At 45.7% G+C, this 27967-nt stretch overlaps 3 protein-coding genes across 9 annotated transcripts in view; 2 read left to right on the top strand and 1 right to left on the bottom strand.

The window, feature by feature from the left end:
- Nucleotides 1-27967, bottom strand: part of NCF4 (neutrophil cytosolic factor 4) — a 138181-nt gene that overhangs the window by 59144 nt on the left and 51070 nt on the right. The gene's annotated exons all lie outside the window — the stretch shown is intronic.
- Nucleotides 87-23120, top strand: IFT27 (intraflagellar transport 27). Of its 5 annotated transcripts, XR_012657560.1 has the most exons (9): nucleotides 87-227; nucleotides 3681-3760; nucleotides 4806-4865; nucleotides 5536-5595; nucleotides 6550-6667; nucleotides 6982-7091; nucleotides 7303-7518; nucleotides 14786-14984; nucleotides 20864-23120. XR_012657560.1 is itself a non-coding variant. In XM_075076288.1 (7 exons), exons 1-7 carry the CDS (start codon nucleotides 194-196, stop codon nucleotides 7399-7401), a joined length of 561 nt encoding a protein of 186 aa, XP_074932389.1. In that variant the 5' UTR covers nucleotides 87-193; the 3' UTR covers nucleotides 7402-7554. The 5 variants fall into 5 exon arrangements, 2 of the variants coding, with proteins under 2 accessions (XP_074932389.1, XP_074932399.1); XR_012657559.1 differs by lacking the exon at nucleotides 20864-23120 and having other exon boundaries at nucleotides 14786-15034; XR_012657562.1 differs by lacking the exons at nucleotides 4806-4865; nucleotides 20864-23120 and having other exon boundaries at nucleotides 14786-15034.
- Nucleotides 26262-27967, top strand: part of CACNG2 (calcium voltage-gated channel auxiliary subunit gamma 2) — a 51964-nt gene continuing 50258 nt past the window's right edge. For 2 of the 3 annotated variants that reach the window (XM_075076341.1, XM_075076325.1), the window contains exon 1: nucleotides 26966-27259. In XM_075076341.1, coding sequence (XP_074932442.1) covers nucleotides 27049-27259 — 211 coding nt within the window. In that variant the 5' untranslated portion in view covers nucleotides 26966-27048. Of the gene's footprint in view, nucleotides 26568-26965; nucleotides 27260-27967 lie in introns of those variants that run through there. The other variant, XM_075076332.1, reaches the window with a different exon arrangement.

Here is a 27967-nt window from a genome sequence, read left to right as displayed (position 1 = left end):
AACTTCGACTAGCATTGATGAGCAGAGCTCCCAGCCAACTGAACTGGTCGGTCTGTCGCCCCCCCCCCCATCCCCCCCCACCCTCTGAAGGAGGCGGGGCTCCCGGTTGCTAGGGCCGCGCTGTTGCTAGGGCCGCGGCTGCCGCCACCGCGGCCTCCAGGCCCGCTGCCGCCGCCTTCCCCGGGCCGGGGCGATGGTGAAGCTCGCTGCCAAATGCATCCTGGCAGGTGAGTGTGGCCCGCCCGGTCCCACCCGCTCCGCCGGCGGTAGAGGCCTAGAGCGGTGCTCCGTGGGATGGGGCGAGGCCAGCAGCCGGGCGGCGCTGGGAGGCGCGGGTCCCCTCAGCGACGAGAGAGCCCCGGGCGGGCGGTGGCCAGGGAGGACCCCGCCGCTTCTCTCGGCCCTTCGTCCAGGGGTCGCCCCGACAGCGAAGAGGTGGGGGAAGGGGTGACAGGAGAGGGGTGGGGACTGCGGCTCCCTCGATACGGGAACGGTGGGAGCCTCCTTTGCTGTTGCCTGCCCCGTGTGGAGAATCAGGAGCTGTGTTCGGGGAGGGTGTGAAGCGTGGTCGGACCGGCTGAAAGGCAAGGGCGGGAGAGGGGGGAGAGAGAGAGAAAGAGAGAGAAAGAAAAAAGAAAAGGAAGGGAAGGGAAAAGAAAGGAAAAGGGAAAAATAGAAGAAAAGAAAAAGAAAAGATATTTCTACAGTGTGGAAAGGTGGGCTGACGATGGGAAAAGTGTGAAGGGAGTAGGGTAGACAGCTACATCCTGCTTCTTGTGGGAGGCTCCCTTTTTGCTGGAGGAAAAATTCCTGTCAGAAATTGGGATGATTCTGAGAGTGTGATAGAAAGGTAGAGCCTTAGCAAAGAGTAGGACAACGAAACATGTGCACTTCACAGAGACGTCTTTTACCCCAAGCTAACTGGAGGTTACCCTGAAGTGAGGTAAAGACACAGGTTTGTTAGTCAGGATGGATTGTGGAGGCATTGGAGGTAAGTACAGCTGACTGTGAACACTGCGGGAAGAAAACTTTTTCTTTTGGTTTCCCCCTCACTCTACACTGAAGCTCTGTGTAGTCTCAGCGAGAAGCACAAATCCATAAAACCTGTGTGTGCAGACAACTCCCAGGTTTAGCTCTTTGTTCCAAACCTTTTTTCTTTCATCCAGAATAAAATGTTTGCCTTTTTTTAACCTCAGAAGCAGCTAACCATCAAGTCACACAAAGCCAGATGTGATCTTTGGCAAATGCAAAAGAATTCATCTCCCTCATGCCTCTGTTCATAGTTACTGTGGACAGCACCAGTATTTTCCCTGCCTTCTAGCTTTGAAACTTACATGTTATTTCCAATTTGGAAGTTTCCAGCTCCCAGTACATAGGCTTTGCCGTTTTGTCATTTGTTTTGTTGTTTAGTGTTACCAAAGGCCAATTCCATGACCGTTTTAAATTCACAGAGGTTTTCTTTGGATGACCCAGTTGTATGCTTAATCCTAATTGGGTCTGGGGCTGCCTTTTCAATTCTGTTCACAAAACAAACAACAGGAAGGTCCTGTCCCATACGTAGTGTTCCAGTAGTGCTACAGTAATATCCATGTATTATTAAAAATAATAAATTAGTGAAACAGACTAGGCAAAATAATTTCCCTCTTGCAGAAGAGACCAATATAGTAAGAGAGACATAAAAAATTAGTAACCACAACAACCTAAAGGGAACAAGAAAATGCAATTACATAGGTAGGAGCAAAATCATTGGAGATGGAGCAGGGAACTCTTGTGTACCTAAGGAAATGGTTATGAAGAGTGGCTCACAGTATTGGGAGCTGCACCAAGGTCAAAGAGAACAACACAGGGAAAAGAGCTTTTATTAGCAAAAGAGAGGCTATTAACTTGACAACAGAAAGTGATTTCTGTGTTATCTCAAGGCTAATTTACAGACACACAGTAAAAGATTGTTGTTTGAGCTTACTATGGAGATACTACGAAAAGGTTTGCATTGTAGAAAGACAGTTGGCGGTAGCAGGCATTTTAGAGACACACTACAGATTCTGGCAGAATAACAAATATGGATGGGATAAATACTGTGGGCTGCAATACTGGCACATGAGACCAAAGTAAATTAAAAGGGCAAGGAAACTTATTTTGAGAAAATGTACTGATGTAATGGGTTAAGGGGATGGCAAAGAATAAGAAAAGGGAAAGAGCAAGTGGGGCTGTCAAATGGAAGAAAGGCAACACATTAGTTAAGAATTTGCACTGGATGATGCCTACTGCAGTTTAGAGCAATGTATGCTTCTCTATCTCATTTTACAAAGGCAGATCTAATTGTCTATTGAAATATAGAATAGCTTCCACTCAGAACGGAGTGTTGTCTTCAGCACAAGCTTGAACTGATCACGGAACAAACAAGCTGACTTACCAGATTTTCCTGTCTAAATATTATGAGCCCAACTCAGCTCAAAGTAAGCAAGCAAGCATGCTAAAAAATGTTTAAACAAGAACTACATTTGGTTAATGGATCCAGAAGGGATTGTCACTATCCAAAACACCCTTCCTCGTCTATAATATTATGTGAGCAGATAGCTGTACCAATTTCCTTCAAAACACCATCTAGGAAGCTGTAATAGGGTCAAAATATACCCCTTTCTGGGTTTATTTATTAACAACATAGCATAAAAGACTTGTATTCCAGGCTTGGCTGCCTGGAAAGTGTTCCTTTAAGGGTAAAGCTAGAGCCACTGGAGTGTTTAATTCCTGGTTCCTGTCCTTTGAACTATCCAGGCTACTGAGACAGTGTGTGAAGAGAGGATAAGCCCTTCGGGAATATTAAGTTTTTGTTTTGCAAGGATTATGATATTTTTCATAGAGTGATATGAGCATGTGTGAATTCTGCAGTTTTCTGCCATTGCTTTGGATCTTAAAGAGTTTTGTAACAGCAGGCCAAAGCAGGCAGCTGCCAGGTTTGCCCAAAGTGTTGTGCCTAGCCATACCAGAAAGCCTTGGCTCTACAAGAGCAAAAACTAAAGCCCCTTGGTTTTCCTTCCATGTAGGGATGAATCAGCAGGCTCTTTCTCTCCAGCCAAGTGACATTTGCTGCTGTTATGCCCAGGATGCAACTAATGAGCCACCAGCAGCATTGAGTCAGCAAGAGTTGCTCTTAGCAGGCTCAGCAAGAAGAGTTCATCGAGGAATGTTACCAGCTTAAGCAGCTTTGTAATATATACATGACCTGCCTCTTCCCTAAACCCAGTACATAACAAGGATTTGAATCTGGGGAAATGGTTAATCTAAGGAGAGGAAACAGCCTCCCGTGCAGCCCAGTCTCCCTTATGGCATTGTGTTTTTCTCTACATGACAACATATCTGGGAAATTTTCATTCTTATCTAAAGGCTATAGGGTAGGCATGAATTCTAGTACAAACAGAAGTTCCACCTTGGTCTGGGGGCTCTTTACTGTCATTCATAGAGCAGAAATCTGATGTCAGCACCAGTATGCATAATGGCAATATTTATTTCCTCATGTGGGTATTACCTTTTAGACTGTTTTGTGCTTCTTATGACAGTTATCGTGCCTGCATTCAGAGTTACAGCATCCAGGTTCTTATGGTGTGTGATAGTAACAGAACTGAGGGAAAATAAGATCCTCTAAGACGAAACAAAAATCTTTCATGTTTTCGGTTTTGCAGGAGATCCAGCTGTGGGGAAGAGCGCTTTAGCCCAGATGTTCAGCAATGATGGGGCTCATTTTCAGAAAAACTACACACTGGTAAGCATATGACAGGCTCAAACTGCTATCCAACATTTTTCTAAGTTGCATGAGAAAACAAAGAAAGTCTAGAACAAAATAAATAATATGATTTGATGGAGTCTTATAGGGTTTTCTTTCTCTTACAACCTAGATCCTGAAGGGAAACCATTTAGTATTCTGTAAGTCTTTACATTATGTGGGTGCTGGTTTTGAAACTTAATGCAGAGTAATGTAGTTAACTTTATAATTTTCCTGCTGTACCAATGTTTTCACAAGCTTTTGTGGTGTTAAAGAGCTTCCCCCTTTAGGGAGTGCTCTATGAAAAAGCATTGCTGAAGGAGAAAGCTTTTAATTCCAAATATTAAATGTGCGTGTGGACAGTGCGCTTATCACTATGCAAACATGAAGATGTGCTGCATAGCCCCAAGATAATTATAATCTACAGAAACTGTTCCCAGATGAAGAGGATACAGTTTGCAGTCTTTCAGTGTGAGAATCAATGGTGATGACTAATCAGAAGAAGGATAAAAATAAAAGTAAATATAAGTAAAGTAAAAAAAGGAAAATATGAGTGTGGAAAAAAACCCCACTGAAATATGTTTATTCATTGAAATAAAGATGGAAACCAGAAGTTAAGGATAGAAATAGAACAAACAAGCTACAAAGCAGAATGAGATAAAAGGTGGAAGAGGCACAAATAACCTCAGTCCCATATGTTAGCTGATCACATGGTGGGTGCAGACTGTTCTAAGGCATGCTTTAGAGCAGCAATGTGTCAGTGAACGTAGCCCTGCAGATTTCAGCTAGTACCCTTAGTTGTATATAAGCAAATCTCTGGATGTTGGTTCTTCCCTGTCTTTTTCCCCCATCAGAGCAAATCCACATGGCCTTGACATGCAGGTGGGAGTGTGTTACCAAAGCTATGAGGAGTCCCCAGCTGTCTGTGTTTGATGGGATTGTAATGATTCACAAGAATTGCCTCAGTCCAATGCATAGTTGGTATGCAGTCGGACAGGCTCTTAAAAACTATTCCGATCCTTGTTTTCCTGATTTTTCTTGACAGACGACAGGCGTAGAACTGTTGGTGAAGGCTGTATCAGTTCCAGAGACAAGTGATAGTGTGGTGAGTTTTTCTGTGACATGAATTGGGTCAGAAAAAGACATCCAGAGCCCAAACCTCACAGTCTCATTCTGGTGGGAGCTCGCTCTGCATGTTTATAAGGCTGTTAAGCTGCATGAAGGAAATGAGACTGATCACATACAATTGCTGATACTCCAGGCTTAGCATAATCTTAAAAATGTAAGTTTTACATTCTTGTATCCAACATGGCATCTTAAACCAAAGCTGTTGCCAGCTTTGTTAGGATACTGGTTTGTCCTTTAGGGCACTCAGGTTTAGTTCATGTTTCCTAGAACTACGGAAGCTGGAACTTATCTGTTATTTTTCCTTAATGCCCTATACTCCCACTAGTGGAATGTGGGCCTCGTGTATAATTTCGTATAAATAGCGCAGGTTACTGTCCTGCTCCACATATTGTGTTTGCAGTACAGATGGAAACCAGACTTGAGACCTTGGAGGTAACCCTTTTACTGGTTGTACATGAAAAATAGCTATTTCTTTTCTCATGCTATCTGAACTGGAGAATTGTCAGTCCAGGGAACTTGTCCCTTAGGGTCATGACGCTGCTGTACTCAACAAAATGCAGGAGTTACAAGTTCCAGTATTTACTTTCAAAACCTTTCCCTGCACTGCGTTTTCCTGGCAAGAGCCTTCTTTCTGCTTTTGCTTTCAGGAATTCTTCATTTTTGACTCTGCAGGAAAAGATCTATTTTCTGAAATGCTGGAGAAACTGGTAAGTCTTATGTAACAGTCCTCCTCTTCCAAAGAAGTGCTTTTGCTTTGAAGATCTGAACTCCCCAGTCTGGCAGATGTAGCAAACTTTGTATTTAGTGTAAATGGGAGCAATTACCTCAGTTGCCAATGCATCCTGTTCTCCCTCTCTAAAACTTGTAAAGGTACTAGAAGACATACTTTCCAGAGGAAGGAAGGCAGAGTGTCATTCAGTTTTCTTACAAAAGAAATATAGAGATTTAACTGAGAATCAGTGTGTCCTGTTGGTTAAAGTTATTTTTATTTCTCAGAAAAGCATCTATTTTGCTGCTACTCCAACAGTGGGGTTTTTTGATGTTATAGTGATGTGTTTGATCCAACAGGACTCACTGTTGTCCTTGAGCATAATACTGCCCTTGATATTTTTCCTTCATGCGTTTGTGTCCTTACTTGTACAGGTCTCCATTGTGTTATCTCATTTTGATATGTAGGATCAATTAATTGTTGTGAGGTTTCATAAGATGGCTAAGTCAACCTACTGGTTCATCGCTCTACAAGGGGCAATCCCACTTTTGCCCTTGCACTAGGTCTCGTTTGCAAGGGACCCCTCTACAAGCTGGATCAGCTTCTCAAACTGGAAGAAAACCTTTCTCCTTTTCTCTCTAGGATTAATTTTGAGCTGATTCAGCATGAAGAATCAGCTTCCCTAGGGATCAGATGAGTGCCAGAGCCGATACAAGTAAAGGAGCAGGACTGTGCAGACAGGAATGGGGAAAGAAAGCAAGACCACCTCTCCCAGTGCCAGCTATCCGTTTAGTTGGCTCAACTGACACGTGAAACCTCAGCCAGGGCATAGGATTCCTCTACGTTAGGCTTATTGTTTTTGTCTTAGCATCTGTGTTTGCCGTGTTTACAGACTGGCTGTTGACGACATCAGCTTCATTAGAGCTGACAATGTTCCTTTCTTGCTGTGCAGTGGGAGCAACCCAATGTCCTGTGCCTTGTGTACGATGTCACTAATGAGCAGTCTTTCAACAACTGTGCCAACTGGTTGGAGAAGCTGAGGGCTCAAGGAGTTGGAATGCACATCCCAGGTAAGAAATGGGTGAGATTCTTGTTCTCTGCTCCCCTCTTGTATGACAGCAATTGTTCCCACTGAGATGTGGCATAGAGCATTCATTTTAAGCCAGGGGCAGATATAACTTCCTCCAACTCATTTGCTTTTATCACAAAGCAGATGAGGCATGAATTCCTTTGTGGATTCTTTTCTAGGGAGTTGTAGACTGCTCTCCACGCCTCCAACTTTTTCAGCTGCTTCTACAAATGCTCCAGCATTTATTGTTAAGAAGTCAGCATTTCTGAGTTGTTTTTCCTTTGTTTTATGGTTTGTTTTTTTTTTTTTCTGTAGGTGTCTTAGTGGGGAATAAAACAGACCTGGTTGGTCGTCGAGTTGTAGAGCAGAAACAAGCACAGGAGTGGGCTGAGAAGCATGGCCTGGAATACTGTGAGATGTCAGTGGTGAGTTTCTGCTCCTTTCACCATCTGTGGAAGTGAGTGTTTGTAAAGTTATCTTCTCTTTCAGGTAAAGAAAGATAATTGACGGGGTTCTTCCACTTGTTTGTCATCTAACTCACCCTCAGTTTTAATCTGTCTTTTGTGAAACAGTTAGAGCAGAAGCAGTCAAATGCTTATTCCATCTTTCATTCACTACTTTCTTATTTCTTTACAGAAGGAGATGAAAAATTTTGAGGCCCCTTTCCACATCCTGGCAAAGTCATTCCACCAACTGTACAAAGAGAAAGTGGAAACTTTTCACTCACTAGCTTGAGGGCTGTGAGTGGCTTGACTTATCCTCTAAGCTTCTTCTAGTGCCCAGAATCCTGCAGGATGGAATACAGAGAGAAGAAAAAAGACGAGCTATTTGCTTCTTCATGGTCATCTCCTGGTAATTCAAAATAAACTAGAAATAAGCAAGTGGAAAGGCACTCTTCTGAAGTTGCTACCTCAGCATTCCTTTCATGTCCTCTAACTTGGTTCTCTGCTCACTGAAAGTCTGCTAGGTTGGAGGAGGCGGGGAGTAAAAAGGGAAGGCAGAATGGAAATTACCAGCTCTTTGCTTTGATATTGTCTTGTCTCTTCTCTGAATAGACTTCCTGCTGCTACAAGCAAGGATATAGAGGTTTGGAGAAGGAGAGAGGAAATGCTTTTTTAACTTAAGCAACCCAGCCTTGATACATATGTTGCAGGGCAGGACTGATTTGGCCCTGCCACTTGAAAAGCATTTTCAGTAGGAGGCCTACACCCTAAAATCAACACACGGAGACTGAGATACCACAGAATCACAGAATCACAGGTTGGAAAGGACCTCAGGGATCATCTATTCCAACCTTTCTAGGAAGAGCACAGTCTAGACAAGATGGCCCAGCACCCTGTCCAGCCGAATCTTAAAAGTGTCCAATGTGGCTGAGTCAACCACTTCCCTGGGGAGATTATTCCAATGGTTGACTGTCCTCACTGTGAAAAATTTCCCTCTGGCGTCCAATCGGAATCTTCCCAAGAGCAATTTGTGTCCGTTCCTCCTTGTCCTCTCCATGTGACTCCTTGTAAAAAGGGAGTCTCCATCTTCTTTGTAGTTACCCCTTAAGTACTGGTACATGGTGATGAGATCACCTCTAAGCCGCCTTTTCTCAAGGCTGCACTATCCCAATTCTCCCAGCCTATCCCCGCATGGCAGGCTTCTCAGTCCTTTGATCATCGTGGTAGCCCTTCTCTGGACCCCTTCCAGCCTGTCCACATCTTTTTTTGTGTATAGTGGGGACCAGAAGTGTACCCAGTACTCCAGGTGTGGCCTGACAAGTGCTGAGTAGAGTGGGATAATTATTTCTTTATCTCTGCTGGTGATGCCCTTTTTGATGCAACCCAGCATCCTGTTGGCCTGCTCGGCCGCAGCAGCACACTGTTTGCTCATGTTGAGCTTCCTGTCCCCCAGGACCCCCAGGTCCCTTTCCACAGAGCTGTTCTCCAGCCAGGTGGATCCCAGTCTGTGCTGCACTCCCAGATTATGTTTTCCCAGGTGCATGACCTTACACTTGTCCTTGTTGAACTTCGTAAGATTCTTGTTGGCCCATTCTTCCAGCCTATCCCCTATATGTGGGGACCGAATTGGATTTAGGTGTGTTTCTGGGAGTGCACAGCGTTTGAGGACTGTTTAAACAGTGTTAACCTTATCATTTGTAGGACTGATATGCTGATGACTAATATGTGGTTCTGACTTCTAGAATCTGGTTCTTTTCTTCAATGTCACTCACTTTCACTGCCTGGTAGGAACTGTCTTGCATCTGTACTGCTGTCACTTGGTAACGCAGTGCCCTCTGCTGGTCCCAGGTCACAAGATTTCTCGAGAAGCTACCTCTCCTGAAGTGAGCAGGACTTCCTACAGGCACATCCAAATTGGCTTATCTGCAAAATGGGGTCAGATAGCAAGAATACCTCTTTTATTCTAGGGATGAGACCAACATTTTAAACAAGCTATCCTTCCTTCTTCATGCATTTGTCATCTTATGTGTTTTTGTGTAATTTTTATTTTTGTCAGCTGAACTTGGCAATACCACGTTCTCATTAGGTTGAGTTCTCAATACCTTGCTAGAATCTGAGTCCTTCTTGTTAAACTTTCCCTGCTGTCCTTGGATTTCAGATTAAAGACCACGATTCTGATGTCACTAGTGGAAATGGGGCTCAGGAAATGGAAAGAATACCTGGCTAAGTTACTCTGACTCAGCCATGTCTGCCTGAAGGTTTCATACCAGAAAAAGTAAAAGCCTAGAGAGAACTGCTCTTTTGTGTGGAGTACTGATGTTGCGTGTGTGAGAGTCTATTTGCTTACGCAGTATATGAAAACATCCATGGTAAGGTATTGCCTGGTAACTGAGCCTAACACCAAGGGGTTCAAAACCGTAACCTTTCTTTTCCCCCAGATTATGTTAGCCTCTCTTGGGCAAGGGAAGCTGAATTTTGTAGAGAGTAAGCACCAAGTGATTTTTTCAGGCAGGCTTTTCAGGAATCTGTGTTTCAAGGCTTTTATATATGCATTTGATAACCATTTTTATGCGCAATGCTAGGGAAAGTACATTGGATTGAACATAAGAAATATGGCTGCAGATGATGTAGCTGAGTTTATGAAGCACTTCAAGAATCTGGAGAAGCAGTTGGGCTCGTTTCACTGGCAACAGTGCGTTGATGCTGGGAATTAGCTAGGGAGCATGAATACCACTAGCTAAAGAGGTTAAGTAGGATCTTAGCCCACAAGAAAAGAACATGAATAGGTTCTTCTGCTAGAAGCCACCTCAAAAAAATGGCAGAACCAACTGGGAAAGCTCTTGCTTCCCCCAAAGAAGGACGGTCTCCTCCATGGCCTTAGGGTAACTAGAAGACTCACCCTTTTTTGAACTGGATTAGCACTACTGGCATTTTTATCTTACATGGGTTGTCTCGTTTGTTAATTCTTGGGGGGCGTCTGTTGATTTACATGGGCTGAGTGGAGTCTTGCCTGCAGGTGCTAGTACCCCTGACTTTTAAGAATAGAAGTTATTTTGGATGATGTGCTGATCTAGTTAAAGAACTAAAGAAGGTTTGTTTTGATTTGGTAGCTCATTTCCCCCTGGATCTATTGATGGTGTGATTTCAACACAAGAAGACAGATATTTTTTCATATTGAAAATAGTGTGCCAGGTGTGTATGCCACCTGTGACGTGGTGTACAGGGGGGATGAATGCCTTGGGAATGGGTGATAAAGTGAATTCTATGCAATCTTTAACCAGGGAGTTCGATCTCTCTGCACCAGAAGGACCTCCTGTAACTTCAAATAAACAGTCTAAATGCACCAGTAAGATGAAGATTGGTGAATGCTGTTTTATTAAATGAATGCAAAAGCTGGAGGATCTCATTAAGGGAATGCTTGCAGTGGTGATTTGTGATTTATAGGGAAGCTGCTTTTGGGAGGTTAGTGAAGAAAAATGCATCACATGCAGGGAAAGATATATTGCCTGAGAGAGGAAATGTATGATCTAATTAGCTAGCAGTAGGGATTCACCCACTGCCCCTTTCCCTCTTTCCACAGGCCATGACTAGAATTAGAAAAGAGGTTGTGTCTAAAGCATGTTGCCCAACTTGCTTTTTACAGGACTATTTTGAGCACTAACGTGGACACAATTTAATGTCCATCAAAATGGTATGTTTGACAATAACCATCTCAGTCCTTCCGAATGCATTTTAAAAGCATAATATATTGTCCTTCCTGGCTAATATGCTATATAATACCAGCATGATGCAGGTGATGTTCTTGCTATTTTCCTAGCTTATTTCTGACCTTGGTTGTAGAGGCTAGTAGTGAAGGGTGGCTAGAGAACATGGGAGCCGGATTTGGGAGGGCTGGGGAAAATAATTTTGTGTCTGTGTGAAGGAGTTTAGGGTAGTGAGTAGGTGAGCTGGACAAGCAGGATGAGAAAGAGTCTGAAGCCATTATTAAGTTTCTCTTACTGTGTTCAGTAACTGTTGTGGTCACATCTTTAGGGTGAGGATGCATGTTTGCTGCTTACAGCCTTAGCATCACTCAAAATCACAGACGCTGGAGAACAGTGGGAAGAAGGCAGAAAGCCTGTCTGCTGACCAGGAAGCTTGTTGTCTTCTTACAGCTCCCCTACTTCTTCCAGCTGTGCAGTGCTGCAGGTGCTCAGCATGGATGTTTACAACCCAGAAGAGACCTAGCTCAACCATTACTGAAATTTCAAAAGAAGGGGGAGGAAACAAACAGGCCTTTACCTGTTTTTAAGAGATACATAGTCCTTCTTTTTCCTGCTTGCTTGTTTGATTAAGCAAAAAACATTCTTTCCTCCTTGGGGTCCCTCCTTACCTTTCCTTTGGTCCTCATGATTCTGCTGCACAGAATCCCTGTTATATTTGTGCCCTGCTTTAGTTAGCTTGGTATATCAGCAGCTGATTTTTTTAATCCTTCTAATTTCTGCATTATCTATTCCCAAGGCTGCAAGACATTTCTTCTTAGAGAGATTAATAGACGAAAGAAAACAAAAGTGGAATTTTTAGTCAAATTGTCTTGGAAGAAAGAACCTTAAGAAGCTGACTGACATTCTGAAATTTTACTGGAAATTCGTTTGTGTAAAGTTGTCATATTAAAGATGCTTTAATGGTTTTGTTTTGTCTTGCCAGACATATTCTACTGTGGAGGGAAATGCAGGATGTAAAATTCCAGAAAGATCAGGTTTTATTGTGGGAGTTAATAGGAGTTTCAAAGCTGATCATACTGTGATAAGATCTGTTCAGTCTTAACAATGGAGTGGTCACTGCTGTTCATAATAAAGCGTTAAAAATACTGAAATGGGGCTGACAGAACTGTTTCTTCTAGAGATTTGTTCATTTTAGAGACTTAAAACTTAAGAAAGGACATCTTTCAGAAAACTGATCAGATAAATGGCACCATTTGGACCAGGGTTATTTCTGATATAACTTTAGTGACTTAAAGGGCTGGATTTAGTCTTTTATGCCAATTGACTCCCCTGGGTAAGCTTCATTTCTTTACCCGTTATATGTCTTGGACCGATCTGACCTGATAGCAAAAGACACATGATGTTGTTGAAAATGAAATACTGCCTTGGGGCAGAAGGATAAACTGTGTGCCTCCTGAGGTCCTCCCAGCAATGCTTTCTATAATTCTATTAGATTAAGTGGGGAAAGAAGTAGCATGGAAAGCACAAAACAGGCTAAGTCATAAACTAGCAATTAAACTGGGAGCTGGGCTGGGCTACAGCAGAAAACGTACAATCTATCCCAATTAAGAGCTGTATCTCAAGAGAAACCAGGAGCCTGACGCAGGTGCTGACAGCAGGGAAAACACTGCATTTCTGTTCTGTAGACAGCAACTGCTTTCTGCTGGTGCCTACACAGATCCATGGGGGTCCGTACCCTGCTCAAGCCTGTGCTCTGCTTTTAATAATTACTCTATCTGTGAAATTCAGGTGGCAACTGCTTGCAGTTGTTGTCTCATCTGTCTGTATACAGCCAGCAGTATGATGGCAGATCATCTGCTAGTAGCAGGAAGACATTCGTATTCTTGACACCATCCACGATGGGACCCCTCTCTCCCCATGCATCCTCAGTCCTTCTTTTCCTATCTCATATCTGCTTCTTGATGGAGAATATCTACCTCTGCTGGTTCTTAGCAAGTAATTTTTACATCTTGCAGCTGGTACTCCATGGAAGCTGGGGCTAAGGGACTTCTAGGACCTTCTGCAGCTGAGGGGAGTCTGAGCAGGAGCTCTCCAAGAGCCATGTTGGCCCCCGCGATGTCCCTCTTAGCCTAAAGGCACATCATCTCTCTGCTTCTCGCATCCTGTTTCTTCCTCCTGCTGTCATCTTGCCTTGAGAACAATGTCTTCTGTGCCAGTTGCCCTTGGCTCTGTTGACCTGGAACAACAATGCTTGGGGGAGGGAGAAAGAAGAGAGCTACTCAATCTCTGGTCTTCTTAAGGCTCTTCAGGTGTTGTGACTCCCTGTCGAAGTCACCTGAGAGATGGGGATGTTGCTCAGTCTAGAGTGTAATTTCCTGGCAGGAGACCCTCAGCTGAGTCCTGGCAGCCTCGTCTTGGCTCTTCAGAGCTTGCCGCAGTGTAACTTTCACAGACGCTGGCTGTTCTCATTCTGACTTGGAGTTTTGTTTGGGGGTTTTTTTTTTGACTCCTTGGGGGTCTTTCTCTCATTCTTCTGTCACAGCTTCACGTATTTCTTCCCCTAGAGCTGTTTGTCAAGAGAAGCCTGGAATTGCTCTCTTTCCTGGTCTTTGAGATCAAATCCAAATCTGGCAATGTTTAAAAGGGAAATGTGACAGACCCTACATGTCAAGCTGGGGTCAGGGATGGGGTCAGTTTGATGAGTTTCCCTCCAGCCAGATATGCATCAATTGGAGAAATGTGGAGCCTGTAATCTTTCTGCACAAGTACTGGAAAAATACACAATATGAGGGCTTCAAGTTAGGGAGTGTGAGCGGAAAGGTATAAAGGCAGAAAGGATCAGCTGCTGTGTCCCTAACAGGGAAAATGCAGGAGCGGTAGGAGAACAGGAATATGTAGGAAAGAGTGGGGTCTATATCACTTCATGAAGAGCCCAAAGGATTTGCTGAGGCAGAGTGGGAGGGTGGGAATTAGGGGTGGGAAGACCTAAGGCTTTTCCTGGCTTGTAGAATGATGTATGGAAATAAAGTGGGAGGAAAAGTAATTTTTGCATGAGCCATTAAGGCAAAATGAGGATACAGGGTAGAGCTGAATGACACTGCAGGTGGGAGGGCAGGTGGTAAGAATAAAAAACTGAACAGAGATTTTCAGGGCCAAGATCTTGGGGTCAAGATCAGGTTGGGGAATTCAGAGTTATGATGGGGCCTCCACTACCTCTCTGGGCAACCCGTTCCAGTGCTTCGCCACTCTCATTGTAAAAAATTTCTTCCTTATATCCTGTCTAAATCTACGCTCCTTTAGTTTAAAACCATCACCCCTTGTCGTGTCACAACGGGCCTTGCTAAAAAGATTGTCTCCATCTTTCCTACAGTCCCCCTTTAAGAACTGAAAGGCCGCAATAAGGTCTCCCGGCAGACTTCTCCAGGCTGAACAACCCCAACTCACTGAGCCTGTCCTCGTAGGCAGGACAAGGCAGGATGAGTTAAAGTCTGCATGGCAGGGTTGACGCTGGGATTTGATAGGACAATAGCGAGAATCCAGAATGGTAAGCCTAGGGAGTGGTGTGGGGATATAAGGACGCAAACTGTGATGCTGTGAGGAGCAGTGGCTCGAGACAGCATATCCAGGTGAGACCAGAAAAAAATAGAGTAGGTAAGCTAAGGATATTCTCAGACTATCAGGGTGGGAGAGTGTGAAGAGATGTTGGAAATTCAAATTGAGTACAGTTCTTCCAAGGGGATTTCTGAGTGGAGGGAAATAGACGCCTACAATTGTTACCCACACATCTTTGCATCATTTAAAACACAAATTAGTTCCAGCACTGTCTCTGTTTTCTTTTGGCAGAAAGTGGGGTGATCTGTTCGCTTAAACCTTTTTTTTTTTTTTGGGGGGGTTGGGGAGGTGGGGGGAAAGGAACAACACATAAACTTATGCCTAACTGTGCTGCTGAATACGTTATGTTCATCCACTCAGGGAATGGAGAGAGAACCTGGACCTCACCCGACCAAGCAGAAGTACCCACTACAGCTTGAGCATAGACATCTCACAAAAAAAACTTCAGGATCAGTTCGTACAGCAGAAGACCTCCCCAGAATATCAATATTTAACGTCAAAAAAACAGAAAAATGCAATGTGTGAGGTCAATGTAAAGCAGAAAGAAATCACTGTGTTCGTGAGTAAAATTACCTACAATAAAAAATGCTTTCAGCTCTGCATGGGAGGAATCTCTTTTCTGTGTTGGTTTCCCTTCTCTGCTTTTGCTAATTTATTTTTATTCCTGTGAAGTGTCACTTTCTCTTAGTCTAACAGTTGTGCGTGGCCATTGTGTGCTATTTCTAGGACTTTGTTTTTGTGATATTGGCTGGCTTTTAGTTTGGGGACTGTGAAACGGGAAGTTTTGAAATTCAGGTTGCAGTTAAGCATCAGGCATAAAATCAGCTTGTAAGGACAGCAGAACGGAGTATCAAGGAAAGATGCCTTACAGGGTTAAGCTAATGCCTTTCAGTGCTATTGTCAGCAGAGAGAGATCAGGCTGCAATGGATGTGAAAATGTTAGATGGGGAAGGAACGCTGGTGGGTTTGGAAATGGGTAACAAGCGTGGGTTTCTTGTAACTGGGGTGAATGCAGAGGAAAGGATGCTGCAAGTGTCTGGATGCAGATGTCTGGGGAGGTAGCGGAGGAGGTAAAGGAGCATTCTTGGACAATGTCATGAAGCTGGGTAAGGGCAGGAGGACAGTCCTGGTATGAGCAAAAGCAGAGGCATGCAGACTCTGTCCTCTGGTTTCTGCACCTATGAGACCTGGGGATATTTCCCTGAAGTGGACTAAGTCATTGCTCCCGATGGCCCTCCCAGCTAAGACTGCCAGTAGGATGGCTTTCCCTCTTCACCAAGACAGAAGTGACCACTGGATGCCATCTCGGTACCCAGCCTCTATGTTGTCCCTGCACATGGAGGTCTTGTAGCTATACGTCCCCACAATTCTGCTACATCTCCTGTGCTAACAGCCCTTGCCATCACCTTAAGAGTGCTTAGATCCCACCATGTACTTTTCTTTATGGGGTTATAAGCTGCTGTCAGGAAAAAAACACTGGTCTTTCTATCCACTACCACCCCTCCTACCCCTCTCCTCTCCATCTGGTACTAGGGTAGAGCTTGTGCCTAGTTCAGCTGGCTAGTTCTGGCACGAAACTGGACTGGTACAGGAGCAAGAGAGCTGTGCCCATGTTGGATGTGTGTTTCTGTGCGGGTGAGGGGCATCTGAGGCAGGCACCCTTTCCTCTTTTTATCAGACTGCGCTCATTTATTACACCATCTGTTTTCCCAGTGCTGGAGATGATGCTGGGGATATGTGACTTGGGGCACTCAGGCAGAAACTGGCCTGCACAAGGCCAGCCATGTGTTTGCCTCCTAGCAATGCAGCGGTCAGCAGCAAATTCTTTGCTGCCGCCTCCTCTCAGTATGGGAGAGAGCAAGCGTGGGCCTGGGTGTGTAGGAGACACAAAGAGATGAAATGTGTGAAGGGGGGGAAGAAGGGGAAAGGGAGGGAGATGGGCTGGGGTACATGTGTGTCAGCTGGAGAGAACTGTGGGAAGGAGGGACAGACAGACAGATGGGCAGAGTGGGGAGGGGAAGGAAAGAGGAGTGGATTGTAGGGAGGGAAAGACAGAAGAACTGGGCGGGGGGAGACAAAGAAATGGACTGGTGAGGGGAGGCAAAGAAATGGACTGGCTGGGGGACAGCGAGAGAAAGTCTGTGAAGGAAGGAAAGACAGGCAGATTTGGCAGGTGTGTGGTGTGGAGATAGATGGATTGTCTCTGGGAGAGAGATGTGTGTCAGCTAGGCACTACAGTAATAGGTAAGTGGATAACTACAGAGATGGAGATAAAGAGGATGTGTGGGGGGACGTGTTTACGTAGGCCTGTGTAAGGGAGAGCTGAATGAATGACAGTGAGGAAGAAGAGTCATAGGGAAAGAGAGGGATAAAGCAGAGGAACAGCAGAGCAAGGCTAGAGATGAACCACAGGGAATAGAGATGCAGGGGAAGGCAAGGCAGCCCTTGGAGTGCAAGTAAGAACTGGGATCAGGCAGCAGGGAGGAAGGGAATTCATTTGAGAAGAAGAAAGGCTAACAGCACTCGTATTTGAGGCTGGGGTTTTCTTACTGGGACCTGAGAGAGGATGCAGGGCAGAGATCGGAGCACAATTCCCCCGTACTAAAGAGAAGCATGTATGCAGGGCTCATTGTCAGGGCACAGAGAGGCCCAGTGGACCTGGGCGTGTAAATGCCACTGTGCTAATGCAGAGTGTTTCCTGACTGCTGAACTGCAATGTGTACCTGAGCATTTGCAACCTGTGGACTGCCTGTTTCCAGCGTACCTGCTTGACTGCTAGGAGCTGTTTAAGGTGGCAGCTCAGGCATTTATTTATCCTTTTCTTCCCCCTCCTCTTTTTCCTCACAGTGTACTCTCAATGGAAAAGGAGATGTGAACAAGCAGCGCCCAAATTCACAGGCACCTTCTTAATTCTTCCACTTCATGCCAGAGACACCACCTTGCTTTGCTGCCTCACTTGATCTCCTCCCTTCTTTGACCATTTCTTTTTGCTTCTGTCCTTTCCTATGTCTTTTTTCATCTCCTTCTTTATCTTTTCCTTCAACTTTCTGTCATTTTAATTTTTTACTCTTCCTTCTAACTCCATCCCCCTTTTTCTGTTGAGTTCTAAACTCCTAGTTTACATGCCTTCTCTTGCTGCAGCTTATTCCTTCTGGCTGCCCTGTTTCTTTTCTTCTGCTCCTTTTTATCTCTTCCTGATTCCTCCATCTCCCTCTGTCTGTGCCTGTCTGCCTGCTTTCTCTCACTCACTGTCTGTCTCTCTTGAACTGGGTTGTGAATTCTGTTGGCATCAGAGCGGGACAAACTGTAAAACCGAGGTTCCCGGAGGGCCAGGTTGTGATCATTTTATTTTTACAATGTCCTTGGATGTGTAAAGGTGTTTGTTTGAGGGGGAGGAGCAGTGCATGTGCTCCATGTGGGAGAAGAGAGAGGAGCGCAGGCCAGAACGAATGAAGCTTATAACTAATATAGGTCAGCTGCAGAGAAGAGTCCCAATGGTCTGTGAAACAGAGAAGTGGTTTGTCGTTTCAGGCTGGCTACTGGAAAGATGGCAACTGAATAGTTTTATCTAAAAGATGCACGCAAACTGGAAAAATGTCCTGTCAGAGAAAGCAGTAGTGGTGAGCATGGGAGGAGGACCAGCTCTGCGCAGGGGACTGCACATCTCCCATCCACCCCTTTAACCCAGGCAATAACCAGCATGAGTTTCCCTTTTCCTGCCTCTGAGCTGTCTTCCCCCATGCATGGTCCTGTGTCCCTGATATTGAGGAGGGAGTATGGCTGAGCCATGCTTCCTCGTGCTCCCTGCCAGACTTGCTCTGTGTGTCACAGTGGACAACAATAGAGCAAACAAATGAGAGACACACAAAGGAGAACCATACCCCAACATCTTTGGAAGATGAGCTGGAGTGTTTGGCCAGCCTCTGCTTGGGGCTGTGCTGCCAAGGAGACCCACATGGCAAGCGGAGAGGCATCACCGAGGCCCTGAGCCTGGTCTAGTGGAGCTGGATGAGGCAAGTGCACTGCTGGGAATTGCTTTGCCCTGCAGTAGACGCCTCACTTCCCATGATTTGCCACAGTATGAGTAAACTCTGCTTTCAGACCATTCCCAGAAACTTTTGCAAGTGGTCAGTAGCTGCAGTGAATGACTGAAAGTGGCAAATCCCAACGAGCCCAGCATTTATTTGGCCTTGGGACCTCTGATTTACTTTCTATTAAGAATTTTGTGTTATATGAGGTCAAAGTTAATCTGCTAAGATGACATTTAGACATCAAAACAGACATCCAGATTTTTAGAGGTATTTGGAGCCTCTACATCTCTGCAAAATCAATGTGAGATGCTGCATGCTCAGCACAACTGAAAATCAGGACAGTTCTTCGATGTCTAAACGTGGAGTTAGAAGCCTAAATAGATGTATGTGTTCTGCTTTCTTTTTAAAATAGGCCTCTATTCTCAAGGCAGAGAATATCACCTCTCTACGATTTCTATCCATGGTATACTCTTCTGTGCATCACCATAATGCTCCAGTCTAGCATCTGACTGGCTTAATCTGATGTGTTTAACCTACTTCCTCTGTAGGAATTCACATTGGGGATCCTAAACCATTACAATGGTAATGTAAAACCAAATCCTAGGGATTCATATAATGGCTCTATGGACACAATACACCAGCTGACTTTTTCTGAAACAGTGTCTAAAGCACATGTACTTCTCATGGATGCCTCCCTGACTATGTGGGACTATGGAAAGAAGCCCTTCTCGCATTAAAATCAGTAGCCTGTTATTGACAGTGGTGGGACCTGGTGATTTTGAGTTTTCTAAAATTGCCCTCTCACTTAGCCCCTGAGTAGGTTTTGGGATAGATGCTTCTCTTGCTTTGTCCCTCTGAATAGTTAGAGGGACTAAATTACCTAACCCAGAGACTAACCATTGCTTTTGTTTTGCTTAGCATGTTCCTTGAAGAGTCTTTTTTAACCCTGATTTATTAGGGAGCATCAGAAAAATTAGAAGTTCAATATTCCTCCTTAAACTATTTGACAGAAGAAGGCCTAAAGAAGACATAAGTGCTTATAGCTGGCTTGCAGAAGGGTTACCTGTGTCAGCACCATCAGACCTAAGAGAGCAAGTCTGCCCCATTCAGGAAGCCCCAGTGTTACCTCTGTGGCTGCTGAGGACCAGATGGCAAAAGCTCATGTTTGGGCTGGATTCTGGCTTTAAATAATGATACTGAATAGATGAGGCTGCACAGGATCCTCTTCTTTGTCCCCATCTGTGCCCTTCACACTGGAAGAAAGCCTGATATCACAGAATATCGATCAGTGTCAACATGAAACATCCTTCTGCAGGCCTCACCTTTCCCTCAGCGTTTATGATTGTGCTGCTGCTTCCAGGAAGATTCTGAAAACCTTCAGTTCAGAAAAAAACCAAGGCCTTTCTTTTCCTTTCCTTATTCTTTGCAGTTCTCTGATTACTGCTATGTTTACATTAAAACAGCCTTTTTTCTTCTTTAAGAACCAAACCACAATCTCTACACATTTCCTCACTGGAGTTTCGTAAACCTGTTTGTCAAGAGATCATGACTTTTATAACTCATATATTCTGAAGTTGACGAGGAGATACCATCCCTTCAATGAGAGGCAGATCAGGAGTGAGAGTCTGTTCTAGTTACAGTCAAGATAGAGGCTTTATTGGGAGCAAGACAGTTACCTGTGCCCATATTTCATGCACAATGGGCAGCAAGACCCATTGCTTCTCTGATCTGTTCTGGAGACCCTTTCCCTGTGCTTTGACCTTAGAGAAGATTCCAATTACAAAACCTGTTCTACAACCTTTTCACCAACTTTTTGTTTCCTGGAAAATGCTCCCAGGTTTGCATGTATATGGTTGTTGGTGGGAAATATCTGTGCCTGTTTTTGGATATGAATGGGAAGAAAAAAGATTTCCATGAAGGATCTGGGGATGCAGAAAAGGAGAAGGAACAGCTGTATGCTTGTTAATAAGTGGAGCTCAAAGTGGATTTCTATGGTATATGGTTTATGAAGGAGTAAGGATGGGTAGAGGCATGTATTTATTTATATATAGGATGGTCCAGTGTGAAAGTAGCCTGGGATTATAGATCAAGTGCAGAAGAATGTGTGCTCTAGAGTGGAAAAGTATGAGGGACAGCATCTGGGTGGCGGGGATAGTGTCTCTAGTTTAGCATAGTTATGCAAATATATGAAGATAAACATGCTGGTGGGATGGGGAAGGTGCTCATAACTGATTGTCTCTGCTAGTCTTATTCAGTAAGTTTATAGCTATATGTATACATACACCCTCACTGAGGATACTTTACCAAATACTGGAATTCAGGCTAGAGTGACTCGTTAGCAGCCTGCCCTCTGTTAGAGCTAATGGGTTGCAGGCATTGATTTTTTTTTTCTATTTCTATTGATTAGGAGGCTGCTGTACATACAAATCTCAGCACAGGATGGAAAGAGGAAGAGAGGCAAAACAGTTCACATCCAGCAATTCATCATGGTGGAACATTCATCCTGGGAATCCCAGTCTTTTCCCACCATCTCTTTCAAGTAAAGAAGGAAGCCTTTCCCTTTATGAAGATATCAACCCACAGGGCTCATGAGCTGACACTTCTTTTTCTCAACCATCTTCAAGCAGCAAACATTTCAACGGTTACCATTCAATGGAAGAAAAGGTTGCATGAGAAAAGGGAGTCTTGCATGGAAAGCAGAGGAGTTCTAGCTTCAAGACTCAATCTGGAACAGATTTCTTGGGTATCCATGGGTACCCAACTCATTTATAACAGCACCCAGATCCCACTAAAATCAGTGCAAATATTTTTGCTCTGTTGGGCTTTGTGGTTACATTCTGAATTTTTCAGTGCCTCAGTGCCTCCACAAACTAGTGAATGTTTCTTTGTAAGAGTGTTATGAGGCTAAATGAATTGTTTGCACAACATTTAGCTTGGAAGAGGATATAGGTCAGAAACTGAGGGAGTTAATTATTGCAGCCTTATAACCTCATACCTGGTCCCTGCCAGAGTTCTACTCCTGTCTAACACAGGAATTTTTAATGCACTCTCAGGGCAGGACCACCACCACTTTTGCATGGAAACCTACTCCTTTTAATTGCTAGACCTCTGTACCCTCTATGGCCCTTCTTTCTTTCTTCCTTCCTTTCTGGTCACAGTGTTACACTAGAGGTGAATTTCCGGTAGTATTGGGATATTTGATGTTTAAACTGCTTTTTGTGTTGATACTCAAGTTATATGAACCTGAAGATAAGAACAGAGGACCACTGAGGCTTTTCGCATCTGTATTTAACTCCCTATATCTACCTCCATCTCCACGCCCATCTCTATCTCCATCACCTCCACCTGTGATTCTCTGGCAAAACCACAAATCTTCTTTCCCCCATTTCCTAGTTTGTTAAATTGGTCTAAGAAAACCACCAACATGCAGATGTGATGTGAAGAATGTGTCTTAAGTGCTTCAGGATCCTCAGCTTTGGATGCCAGTGATGGCTGCTCTGATCACCTCTGCTTGTCTAACCATAGAGATATGTGAGTTTTTTCAACTTTCTCCAGTGACATCTCTTAAATATTAATTCTCTTTCTGCATCATATCTCACTTCTACTTTCTCTGCCCCATTGGCTTCCAGTTCTATAATCATCACCCTAACCCCAATTAATTTTTCCTAACATCTCCTCTGCTGGTGCATCTGTCTATTAACACCTCTGCTCTGCCTGCAAATACAGCTGCATCAACTCCATCTCTTTTACGTCTCATTACAGCAGCTCCTTCTGAGCTGGCCTCCCCAGGATGGAGATTCCTACATACCAGTTTTCATATACTATCGCTGTCTCATTTTGCCCTATGTGCTGGAAAGCTCCACTGCACCACTCAAGGCACAGATACTCTATTCAGTTCTGTTACCATCCCATGGAGTTGCTTCCGACTTCGTGCCCTTCATCTCCCTTCCTGCATCTTTCTTGTGCCCCTTTTTTTCCTACAGCACTGCCCCTTCTCTCCACAAATAGCAGCACTCTTGGTTTGCCATTGGAAGCAGACTTCCTGCAGCTCCCTGTCTCATCAGCTTCTCATTTCAAGTAATTTAAAATGTAATTTAAAATCTCTCTATTTCCTCCAGACTATTAATTTCTCTCTCCTTACTCTTCTATAGATGTCATTCTGTGTTGCGCTATTCAGTAAGATGCGACTGTTGTAAAAATCTGCCACAGTGTTTTTATTCTGTATTCTTGTTTTGTATTATCATTTTTAATGATTCTTTGTTGGAAAGATGAAATCTCAGCACAGCATCTAGCCACAGCACAAACAGTCACACAGGACATTCTGGCATTTGCATTGCCTTTGTTCCATTCTTCTCCTGTGGCATTTAGAACTGTAGAGGGATTATTGCAAATGGTCTAAGAGTATATAAGTAGGGTAGCAGGAAGAGAATAATTTCTGGAAATTGGGAAGTGTGAGGCAGGAAGCCGTGTTTAGTCCTGATGCTGAGAAGTACTGGGTCCTCATAGGTCTCAGCCAGATATTAAAGAACTCACCACCCTGCAAACCTGGCCTTCTTACACTGGCAGTTTCTTTGGGGAGAACATGCCCCTCTCCTGGTGCTGTAGTCACTTGAAACCAAACTTGTCAAAGCTGTAGAAAAATGTAATAAAGGCAACTGTTCTGGATTGGTTTGAGGGTCTCTGTTTTGACCCAGCTGCTGGTTCATCTTCTGTATCTGAATGGATTTGTTAAATGTAAAGAAGTAACCCTGGCATTTCAGCAGTATTTTTCTTGTTATAGATGAAATCTGTAATTTCTCAGTGTTGGGGTCCCCTGTGAGCCCAAATCATAACATCTACACTGACTGCTTGCTCACCGTACCAGTATAGTCTCACTAGACTCAGATACCCACAAAAGCAAGCTCCTCAACCCAGAGACAACCCCTGTCTATGCAGTCCTGCATACCCCCAACCCAAAGCAGCACTACCATTTGTAGCAGTAAAATAAACACTTAACCACATGGGCTACACAGGTGAGCCCTAAGTGAGAACACATAGCATCATCCTTTCTCTCCCTCTCCTCTTGGAATGACCCTGCTGCATAAGCACGGGTGAGCTTTCAAAGGACCTGAGACCTTTTTGCTTCCACGCCAGCCAGGTTGCTTGTGTGGCATTACCAGAACAGCTGTGCTACGCTTTTTTGAGAGTACAGAGTAACTGAGAAGCCCACCTTCCATGGAGCTATGAGCTCCACAGGTTTCCAGAGTGCTTTTCCCATCCACACATAGGATGTTGGTGCCTGATGGATCCGAGTGCCAGAATAGCCAGCTGAAGGTTTTTCCTCTTCAGTCTTTAATGCTCCTGGCCCAGCTTTTCTACCCTCCTTTGAAGAATAAGAAGACTTGAATACGGGGGTGGGGTTGGAGGGGCACAACCACCAACACAAAAAGAAAATGGCTCAGAGTCCCAAGAATTATATATTCCTCCCTTATGCCTTCCCTCTTCAAAGGCCTTTCCTTCTTTCAGTGGCAATGTCTCAGAAGGAAAGGAGAGGTCCTCGACTGATATTGTCTACTTTTCCTGGTTAAGAGCCTCACAGAGCCTCCTCCTCACCACAGGCCATCCCTGTAGAGCCATAATCTCCCACCACCTTAGGGGTGTTCTCTGCCTCTCTCTGCCTCTCAAATTACTTTGAACCAAGAACAACAGTTTAGAGAGCCTGTCCACAGCTACCATCCTCCACACTCTTGCAGCAGGCTGTACTCAGACTGCTAAAGGTACATGGGGGACTCCTCCCCGCCTTGCCCATCCTCAGCTCTGGTGCCTCAATGAGTGCAGAAAGAGACCCCCAGCTCCTGTTGCAGAGGGCAAGGCCAGGAATCCCCCAGGTGAGGCATGGGGCTCTGGTTGTTCCCCAAAAATGTGTCAGTGGTCTCAGCCTTCACTGTCTCCTATCTCCCCTGCCTCTTTCCCTGCTCCTGCCTCCCCCAGATCCTTCCCTGCCTGCTGGTTGTTATCTGCATGTGGCTGATGCCAGACACAATGAGTGCTTGCTAGTAAACACCCGTATCTCAGTCTCAGCTGACAGGGCAGCCTGGTTAGTGCCCTCCAAATTGGGGAAAAGATCAGTGGTCTGTAGGGCAGCCAATGCCCCCCCCCCCCCCCCCGCTGCTTGTTATAGAGCCCTTCACATCCAACAGCCCTGGGGCAGGTTGTCCTGAAAGGGCAGTCCCAGTGTGCGTCCAGGGAGGGAGGAGGGAGGAGAAATAAACGGAGGAACGAAATTGCAAGGTGGCTGAAGCCCTCCAACGGGTTCAACTTCCCAGCACCCCCTTCCCTCAGCCCCGCTGCCCCGCAGAGAACAGCAGTGAACCTAAAGCAGCTCTTCTGGTCTCCTTTTCACTGAACAATGAATCCGATCAGAGAGAAACAAAATCGGTAGCATCAAGAATTAGATTATTTCTTTTCTTTATGATTGTTGCATTAATGAGCAGCTACATGTATAGAACCAGGAGGTGACTAATGTAATTAACCTGGTGTAATGACACTGCCGAGGAAGAGAGGATTATGACATACTTAGATGTCAGTATTGCACAATTTTGTGTATGTTCCCAGTACTATCGGGTTGTGTCTGACACAGGAAACTTAAGCAGCGATAGATTTCAGTCTGCATCCATTCAACTCATGCATCTTTCTGTGTGAAACGAGGATGTGAAAGGTGGATTGCTTTCCAGGGGTTGGGTTGGCGGGGGAGGGATTCAGTTTTGGTGGTTCCTTTCCCAAACAAAATAATAGTAATAATAATAAATAGTCCTTTCTTGCGAAGAATCTTCCCAAAATGTCTGCTTCTTGGAGCAGGCATTGGGATTTCACAGAAAGCTGTAAAGACAAAGTCAGAACGGAGGGATTCACAGCACACTGGTCAGGGGGAGACAGAGGGACGGAAAACGAGCAACACCGAAACAGACGCAACTTGCAGCGAGCCCGAGAAGAGTGAAGAGCAAGCACTTAAAAATCGTAACAACGGCAATAATAACGACAGTAATAAATGCTTGTTTTTAAATTACCCTTCCGCCTTACATTTCACCCGTCTCCTGGGGAGAGAAACGGCTGGCTGAAGTTTTGTGCGGGTCTAACTGCGGTGTGCGGGTGGCACTTGCAGCTCTGGGCACGTTCGGCGGGGATGCGAAGGAGGCTGAGCCGGGGTGCGGAGGTGGCGGGGAGGGGTAGGGGGCAGAAAGGCAGAAAACGAGAAAAAGGGAGAGCCCCAGCTACGCTTTCCTCCGGGCTGGGCGGCAGCCTGGGGCAGCAACCCTTCCCGGGGCTGGCAGCGGCGGGCTAGGCGCAGGGCGGGGAGGGGGGGAGGCTGCCCCCTCCGCCCCTCCCTGCCTGCCCGCCTGCCCGCGCAGAGCGGAGGAGGGCGGCTGCCGCCCGCGGATGCTGGGGCGCGGGCGGTGCGGGCAGGGCGGGCGGCGCGGGAAGGGGAGCTCTCCTGCAGCACCGGGGGACCCGGCCCCGCTCCCCCCGCACCGCCGCCCGCGGAGCTCTCCTGCAGCACCGGGGGGCCCGGCCCAGTTCCCCCCGCACCGCTGTCCTGCAGCACCGGGACCGGGGGGCCCGGCCCCGCTCCCCCCGCACCGCTGCCCTGCAGCACCGCCGCCCGCCGCCGCCGGGGAGCCGTCCAGTGCCGCCGCCGCCGCCTTGATGCAGTAGCGGGGCCCGGGAGTCGCCGGGGGCCGCCGCGGGGCAGGGGGTGCCGCAGCCGGGCTCAGCTCCGCGCCCCCCTCCTCCTCCTCCCTCGCCCCCCCCAACCCCCCCACCCCCCTCCCAGGAGCCCCCCTCTCTCCTCGCCCACCTCCGCCGGGAGCGAGCGCCGCGGCTGTGCGGAAAAGCCATGGGAGGCAAGACCTCGGCACCTGTTCAGCTGAAATCAAGGGCTTACAGTATACTGGGCAGTCTGGCTTGGTGGTAGGAGCGAGCGAAAGGAAGGAGAAGCAAGCAAGAAAAAGTGAGAGAGGATTGGAGCAACTGCCGCTGCCGGGAAAAAAAAAAAATAAAAACCCAAGGAAGATAACTGGGAAGGAAAAGGATTTTCATGGCGCAGGCTGCAGAGCTAAGCAAGAAGACTGAAGGTTGCATCTCTGCTCTTACAGTCTCTAACTGTCTAGGTCCAGATAATGAGAGATTGTGTTGAGGATGCTGCTGCTGCTCCCCTGTTCACTGTGGAAGCCATCTCCAAATTAGCCATTACATATGGAAACTGGAGACCAGAATTTTAGAAAAAGGGATTAAGGCGTCTCGTTTTGGGGGGGGTTCTCTCTTTATTTGTTTGGTTTTTCTTGGTTCTTTTCTCTCTTTTTTTTTTTTTTCTTTTTCCTTTTTCCTTTTTTTATATTTCAACCAGAACGTTTCCGATTTAAAAGGCAAGCCTCTTCCCGTGTGGTCTTTCTAATTTACACTCTTTTCCGTGGGCTTTCTTACCTCCCTTTTTTGATATCTATCTCTCTATATATACCCATTATATTATTAGTCGGAATTATTATTCTTTTATTTTATTAAACACACACACCCCAAGAATCAGAAGGCGGTTGGGTATTTGTATAATGAAGAATTATGGGGCTCTTTGACAGAGGTGTTCAGATGCTTTTAACCACCGTTGGTGCTTTCGCTGCCTTCAGCCTGATGACCATAGCTGTGGGGACCGACTACTGGCTTTACTCCAGAGGGGTTTGCAAGACTAAAACTGTCAGTGAGAACGAAACCAGCAAAAAGAACGAGGAAGTCATGACCCATTCTGGATTATGGAGAACCTGCTGCCTGGAAGGTATTTGATTCTGGATCTCACCCTCCCCCCCTCTTCCTCTCCCACCACCCCATGTTTCTCCCCCCCCCCCCCCAAATAAATCCCTCCACATTCCACCATTTTCTCACTTCATTCCTTTCACCACAGATCGAGAGTGGTGGGCTCAGTTACTCAGGGCACAGAGGCATGAAGACAGGCAAAACATTCTCTGCTCCATTCCCTTCTCCTCTCCTTTCCCCACCTCCTCCCCCCCCCCCCGCCACTTTCCCCAAAAATTCACTTCCCCCCTCCAACTGGAATAATATGTGTGTTACAAAAACACCGAGAGACCCTTTCAAAAAGCAAGTGTGCGGTCTGCCTGTCTTCAGCTTGTTTGTATTGCCTGGGAAAGCAATGCCAAAATGCTGTATTATTGCTGCACTCCGGCTGTAACCACAGAGTGAAATAATTGCTCTCTTTGCAAATGGCTTATTTGCAAAGACAAGACTGGGAGTGAGGGGCGATGTGGGGAGGGGGTGACTGCAAAGCACTTTGGATGCAATTATTAGTTCACTTTCGGAGGGAAAAAGAGAGAAAGGGAAGCAACCCTGTTATGTCCAAAATGCCTCGTACAGTAAGTCTGACGATACCAGTCATCTCGAGCAGAGTTCGGAGCATTTCGTAATGTCTGTAAGCAGCCACAGATCACTGGGCTGGGTGCAGAGGGGTCTAGTTGGGGCTGATCGGTTT

This window comes from Phalacrocorax aristotelis, chromosome 1 (assembly GCF_949628215.1).
Source record: "Phalacrocorax aristotelis chromosome 1, bGulAri2.1, whole genome shotgun sequence".
In the NCBI taxonomy this organism is placed as follows: domain Eukaryota; kingdom Metazoa; phylum Chordata; class Aves; order Suliformes; family Phalacrocoracidae; genus Phalacrocorax; species Phalacrocorax aristotelis.
The sequence above is the reverse complement of the archived record's forward strand: the minus strand, read 5'-3'. Positions and strand labels throughout refer to the sequence as shown.

What these genes read in the sequence shown, in the direction of transcription:
- IFT27 (XM_075076288.1), top strand. Translation starts at nt 194, where the DNA reads ATGGTGAAGCTCGCTGCCAAATGCATCCTGGCAG. An exon ending in TGCCAAATGCATCCTGGCAG is followed by an intron (nt 228 to 3,680) that starts GTGAGTGTGGCC and finishes TCGGTTTTGCAG; the next exon opens with GAGATCCAGCTGTGGGGAAG. An exon ending in AGTTGGAATGCACATCCCAG is followed by an intron (nt 6,668 to 6,981) that starts GTAAGAAATGGG and finishes TTTTTTCTGTAG; the next exon opens with GTGTCTTAGTGGGGAATAAA.